This window comes from Pygoscelis adeliae, unplaced genomic scaffold (genome assembly GCF_000699105.1).
Source record: "Pygoscelis adeliae isolate BGI_AS28 unplaced genomic scaffold, ASM69910v1 Scaffold156, whole genome shotgun sequence".
NCBI lineage: Eukaryota > Metazoa > Chordata > Aves > Sphenisciformes > Spheniscidae > Pygoscelis > Pygoscelis adeliae.
The window spans coordinates 924,173-931,251 of record NW_008825016.1 but is presented as its reverse complement, the minus strand read 5'-3'; the positions used below and the strand labels follow the sequence as shown (position 1 = coordinate 931,251).

The 7,079-nt window shown below is 44.5% G+C and overlaps 1 protein-coding gene across 1 annotated transcript in view; it reads right to left on the bottom strand.

Moving 5' to 3' along the window:
- Positions 1–294: 294 nt before the first annotated feature.
- SLC9A4 (solute carrier family 9, subfamily A (NHE4, cation proton antiporter 4), member 4) overlaps positions 295–7,079 on the bottom strand; it is a 36,152-nt gene continuing 29,367 nt past the window's right edge. Inside the window, exons 9-11 of the mRNA XM_009326291.1 lie at positions 5,637–5,768; positions 4,773–4,860; positions 295–596 (exon numbers count right to left, since the gene is read on the bottom strand). Coding sequence (XP_009324566.1) covers positions 295–596; positions 4,773–4,860; positions 5,637–5,768 — 522 coding nt within the window. The remainder of the gene's footprint in view (positions 597–4,772; positions 4,861–5,636; positions 5,769–7,079) is intronic.

Here is a 7,079-nt window from a genome sequence, read left to right as displayed (position 1 = left end):
ATTGCATGTGCCCAACTACTGTCATTTAAATCCATGTCCGAACCCCTACAAAGATCATGTTCCCCTCTTTCCTGCAGTGTTTTATTGGAAAGAAAGCTTGATATAAACATATAAGAATTTGAGTCTTCTCTGAGCCAGTAAGTACCTTGATACAGCACTTGAAAGTGATACAACAACAAAGCGCACTGGTCCCAAAAGGAAAATTGTGGTTTGGTTCATATAAAACCTTTGTTATTTTTTCTGGAGCACCGCACAAAGGGCCCTAGAGATTCAAACATTGCTCTTCTCTGCTCCTCATATGGCTAATGGCCTGGCTGGTGCCATCGTTTCTGTCTCTTCTTCTGACTCATACCCCTCTACTTCTCCCACAGTGAGTCGAGACTTTGGCCTTAGAGCTAGATTGTCTGCTCTGGTGAAACGACGCTGGCTGATTGCATTTCCTCTTCGACCTGACAGATTGGATGGGCCCTCTCGTCTACACAAGCGTGCCATTGGAATCAGCTCTTCCTGGCGGTGCTTTGCTTCGAGTGGACGTAGTCGGGGCTGGGGTCTGAACATTACTGGGAAGGCAGCATTAGAGACACTTCTGTGGTGATCTGAAGGAAAATGGATAAAGAATTCATATTTTGAAGAAGAGAAAAGAGAAACACCATGGTATTGGCAAGGACAGTTAAAGGGTATTCAATACAATACAGCATTACTGTTTTAAACCCTGGAACTGAAGCATTTTAAATAATTGCTATAGAGTAAGAGAGCAGTCAAGAACTAAAAATAACCTTAAATTTTTATTTTCATCCCAAAGCTGATGTTTAAAAGATTTATCGATCTTGTGTCTACCCTGAAACGCTAGCGAATAAGCACATTCAGCTATCTTTTAGTCCCTCACAGAGCTGCTCAATGTCTTCACAGGGCAAGAGTGCTCCTTTATGTAGCTTTCAATTTTTTACGAAATTTCACAAATATACCTAGTACCATGGTTGAAAAGCATTGCGAAACCCACAGCAGCAGAAGACAGAAATTGACCAAGGAGAAGAACTCTAGTGCCACTGAAAATCAAGTTTACTAGTCACCTGTGATTAACAACTGGGAAGAAAACAGTTTCACCTGAAACCGGGAGTTTGACTCTAGGGCACTTTGATTACATTGGGTGTGTCAGACCTGCTCCTACCAGCTTTCTTTGCCACAAGTACACAACAAAAATTTGCCTGCAACAGGCCAATAACTGGCTTTCTCATTCTGTTGAGTTTACAGAACATACTTTTTTACTTTTCTTAAAGCCACTTGTAGTCTGACTATGCACTAGCAAATTAGTTAATTTAAGAAACAGCTCGTAACAGGTTAGAAGGTTTTGGGAGATAAACACAAAGGTCCATGAAGAATAAAATTAGACTATATCCTGCTGCAGTTAAAGCAGATGTGTATTGGGTATAGTCACCCAGTCAAAATTTATCAAGTTATTGCAGCTTAATAACTATTAAAATATTTTAAGCTAATGTTTACTTCACAGTTGGCACAAAGTAAGAGCGTGTGCACCAGCACTTACCTCCACTGAAGGGCACAGATTTCTTTAACAGCAGAACCTGCTTCTGTTAGGCCATGTGGGTGTACCACACCATGAGCAATAAAATAGGATAGGTATTCTCAGATTTGAAGGGCTTCTACTTACCCCTTTGGGGGCATCACTGCTACAAAGTATGAATGATATATAGTGTCAAAGAAATCATGCATTTGTATGAGTGGCAGAAAGAGCTGATAGGTGGTCTAAGGATCTATTTGTGGTCATTTCTGACCTCTTAGTTACTAAACTTTCTGCACATGCTATATATAAGAGCTAAACCAAGCTTGCTGGAGGATGCTTATTCCAGGAGGGCTTCCAGACATGGACAGAAGAGGTGGCATTTATCACTGTAAATGCATATGTGCATATATATGAGGTTGTCATTCTAATTTCCTACATACTGAATATATGTCTTCTCAGTTCCCAAGTGCAATTCATCACATCCTAACACAGTTTATGAGAGGAGTTTAGGGCGGCTTCCTCCTGCTGCAGACATTTAAAGCGGTGTGAATAGCTGGGGGGGTGTGAATGGTGTGAATAGCCCCCAGAAAAGATGGGGCCAGAAGCTGGACCAAGAAGTCTAACTATTTGGATAGATCACAAGGCAGGGCTCAAATTCAGGCCTAGCTATTAATAAAAATGTACCTGCATTCACCGCCTCAGGATTTACTCCTCTCCCCACTGAAATAATGTGCCTGCTATACCAGGACTTGGTCCCCTGAAAGCGTCTGAAATGCTTTTAGGTCTGAGGCTGCTGTGTAGAACAGTTTGAGTCTTTTAGAAAGACACATATCCCCCACCATGATATCCTGACAAACAGAACAGAAAAGAATCAGCTGCATGAAAAAAGAAAAAATCCCCTTGAGTAACTGTGAATAGATCCTATGGGTTTCTGTTCTGCTGCCATCACGTGTGAGTGCCCAGCCCCACGGGGATGGTTTGCCTACACAGATCTCTTTTGCTTTCATCTCTTTCAGAGTAAAACAGAAAGGGAAGAAAGAAAATAATTTTGCACCTGCAGGAAACAAACTTTGTTGTCCATGTTTTTGATACAAAGACGAAGATTAAAAATATGGTTTCAATAGCTATAGCTAATTTTGCCAGAAATGAAAAGGAATTTTTCTAAGGAACCCAAATGCATTTCAGGTTCATATAAATAAATGCAGAAAGGAGTCAGGGAGATTACAGATGGAGACAATGATGAACATTCAAGTGTCCTAAATTCCATGTGTTCTGTGACATGGCCTGCTATGTTTCTGTGGGCAATTCAGTGTTGCTCCATTCCTATGCTCTGTCTCCTTACTTAGGGTGTAAGTGAGGATGGGTCTGCATTTTACTGTGTACATATGATAACCTGAGACTGGCCGATAACTTTATGCAGTAATACCAGTATTACTATAGAAATGGTCATAGAGAGCAAGCTGGGAAAAAGGGAGAAGAGACCAGCTGCTTCTGCCAGGATTTTTTGTTAGGTTATGTGATTAGAGACTCATCTCCACAAACACAGAGGAGCCCCAAGGCACACGGGCAGGAAGGGGAGCCCCCAGTACCCCAGTCAGAGGGATGAGCCTGAGCCCCTTCCCTGATCCATGACAGGGGTGATCAGCTCCGTGGGCAGGGTGAGACCCACCACAATGAGCCAACGGAGAGACTCTCCCCCAGGGCACCTCATAGAATAAGGTGTAGCAGGGTATGGCGCTTATTATTGGGATGTCTGGGGAGAGTGTTTTGGGATCATACAGGACTTATGATGGGATGTTTAGGGCAGGAACCAAAGGCAGGGAAAGGAAGGGATCAGGGCAGTCTGGGGAGGAACAAGTGCACGCAAATAGAGAAAAAAAGGGATAAAAAGGGCTGCTCGCATGTAAACAGGGGCTGGTCAGTACATGTGTCTGACAATGCCCTGTGCCTGATCAGCGCAGTCTGTCCTGTCTTCTCATTAAAATCCATTTCTGACTGTTTCCCTGGGTGAGCAGCTCCCTATATTGTGTACCTGTGTGTGTGGAGGTCTGAGTCCCAGCAGCTGAAGGGACTGGGGTGCATGCATATTCTGTGGGTGCATATGTCAACACGAAATCACCAGGAATCACCAAGCCAGAGTAGCCATCAAGAAGGATAAGAGGCTTGGGAACCAACTATTGGAGCAACCAACCGGGACAGACACTAGGGAGAGCAGGAGGTCTGTGAGTTCGCTATTGGAGGGGGCAGGAGGTCCAGCCCAGTGACTGAAGAGACCATGGGGTCTGTGGTTGGCTACTGCTAAGGCCATAATCTGGAGTAGGTACCAGAATGACCTATTTGCACGTGTGTCCCTGTGTGTGAGGCGAGGGGAGACCAGAGGATCCAGGAGCCCACTATGGGGAAGACTGGGTGTCCAAGGCCAGCTACTGGAGGGATCTACAGTGCATGGGGTGGGGTGGAAGAGCATCTGTGCATGTGTGTGTGTGCACACGCATGTGTGTAGTTCTAAGTATCAGCAGCTGCCGTAGGGCTGTGTCCCCAGGGGCTCACATGCCTAGGTGCCACTAACTGGGGAGACGGAGTGTCCAGGGCCAGCTACTGGGCAGTGTGTGTCTAAGGCCAGCTGCTGGGGAATTCAGATAGCAGTTATGTATATATAATTTTCCACTAACAGGCTATCGTCCTGATCAGCCAGAGAGGGGACCAGGATGAGGCCGTTGGTGCTGTTTGCATTTGTGTGAGCACTGTACCCTGTCTGTGCTGCTCTGTGTGTCCAGCCGTGTGTACGTTGTACACTGAGTTACGGTGGCGGGGGTGCCTGTTGGGAATACCTGCTCAGCCTCGCTACCAGCAGGAGCTGGGGCCATGGAGCTGCGGCAGCCTCACCTCAACTGGGCCACGGGTTCAGCATCTCCTAACAATTTTGCATGCAATTGTGTCTGGGAACAGATAATTTGCTTTCTCAGGCTTACACAGATGCTCTCATGGCCAGGCCAAACTGCAGGAATCACAGGAATATTTGTGCAACAGGGAAAAAGAGAAAACTAGGCGTTGCTGGAACGAGATAGAAACTGCAGCAGTAATGACCATATAAACAACGTAGATAAAAGAGATAGGAGAGAAGGGCGTAGCTCATTTAAAGAGGCCAGGGACTTCCATGGGAGTAGTCATGTAGTACTGTTAAATCCACTGAGCAACTGGCCAAGTTTCTTTCACTGCTGGAGTAGGATACAGAGTAAAGCACTTCCCTTACCTGTAAAAGTAACATGCCCGGCTTTTCGTCTAGTGGGCTGGCTGGGGCCCTGAGGCAAAGAGAGGTAGCGTACGCCCATGGTGCTAGCCTGTGTATGGAGACAGAAATGTGTTCAGTGCCCGCGATTGCCTCCGCAATTTGCACTTATTTGGTGGGGTGGTAAAAAGGGATGGATATATGCTTTTTCTGCTGTGCCTCTGCACCTTTACAGCCAAATTTAGAGAGGTGTGAATAAGATCAGTGCTTGGCTTGGATGGGTTGAACTCAATGTCAGCTGTAGTGAAAATGTCTGTGTCTGGCATAATAGCCCTAGGTTTCTTCTACAATCAGTGGAAAGAAATATGTTCTTCTAAGAGTCACCTTTCCGATTTCAGGTGACAACTTTAAATAAAATTAATACACCCAGCAAGAACTTATTTCTCTTCCTTAACTGTGATTATCTCAGTTGTAAATGTCTATGCTATCCAATGCCTACATTTGGTCAGTCAAATCTTACTCTTACTGATCGAGAGCCCAAACTGGCAGTGCAAGGTGTCAGGGGCTTTGCATCAGGCCTTTTGTGAATCCACAAATTCACACAGCTGTGATTATACTGTTTTGCACATGCCAAAACAATGCAAGCTACATTATTTTACTACTAAGGGCCATAGTAGCTGATTTCTGACCAATGTATAGAGGTAGGACAAAAAATGTTGCTGTCCGCATGCTCAGTGAAGCTCTTTCTTCTTAGGTGCTGCATGAGGACATTGGGGAAAGTATCCATTTTAATTATTGCAAAAAGCATATAAAAATGGGTGTCTCTCTCCTTATTTACAGGGAAGCAGAGGCATTTTTTACATGAATAGTAGTTTACATAACAGGTACCGGTCTACCCGAAGGTAAGCTGTTTCCCTTCCTGCAACTCTGCCTCAGGCTGTGCTGCCGACGGATGAGGATTTCTTGGGCTTGTTTCTCGTTTGTGTTGGTAGGCAAGTTGTGTCGGCTGTAGGTCGGTGCCTGAAACAGAAAATGCACCCAGTTGATTCTCTTTGCACTTGCAATGTTAATAACCTTGCGCAGTCTGGTTGATCACAGGGCCAAGGGGACACCTGCCCCGGCTCAGCCACCGACCCACCACAGCTCTCTGCCATCACGTGGAAAAATGCAGCCTCACACTAACCTCACTCCTGCAGAGCAAGACGGGAGGAAGCACGAACATAGCTGTAAGTCTCAGACCTCAAGGACTACATTTTGATGCCATTTTTGATAGACTCACGCCTGTTCAAACTGTACCATAAAAACATACCCACCTACACAAGGCTGTTAACGTCTCTGGGCTTGCCCTCCCTTTGTCAGCCCTCTTCTGATCACACAATTGGGAGCTACAGATCTGAGACAGGTCCCAAGAGAGAGAGAGCTGGTTAACCCACCACTGAGCCTCGGTACTAATATTACTGAACCAGGAGCAAGTTGCAGATGTGCCCCGGAAGAAAAGACTATGTTAAGAAGAGTACATCTCCAGAATGAGATGCACAGCTGAGTTTCCTTTCCATACTTGGACAAACTACACCTTAACATTACCCTAAAACTGAGCATCTTTTAGGACAAGCTTTTTAATTTATTGCATACATCTTGTGAAATAAGGGAAACAATTATCTGCCTTAAAGAGAAAAATTCACTGAAGTTTATAAACCTTCTTAAAAAGCAGAATCTGATCTCAGTCTCACTTGCCAGGGTCCTTGTAAAGTTGGTCTGGTGAGCCAGAGCATTACCAGGCCTTCAGAGTCGAAAGTGAAGTATTAGAAGTGGCATTATTTTACTTCCAATCTTTCATTTCCAAAAGGACACAGTTCTCAATACCACATAGGAAGTGGCTGGCGCAAACAGTCATTACTGTAATTGATTTTGAAGAGAGAGAGTTCATTTCAGTAATCTAAGAAGCAGCCATATATGAAAACTGTTGCTGGTAAGATAAGACATTAGTATCATAAGGATAATTGGCCATGGGAAATCAAACAATATTAGGAATGCATATCGTATTAGTAATGACACATTTAAATGAACAGGGCCTAGCATTTTCTAGTGAATGTGTGTTACACGAGTTAGCCCCGTTTATCTGCGTAATTTCAAGGTTACTGTACTATATTCTCTACCACTCATTGGTGTAGGAGAGCACTCAGTTGTACGTTCTGGGCCCAAGACTGGATTAAGTAGGTATTATAAGCTGGGATGCATCAGAATCAGTACAAATTTCTGCAAAACAAATCCCTGCTGAGGTATTATCACCACCATTTTATGGGGGAAAAAAAAAACCCCAAACGTGTAAAG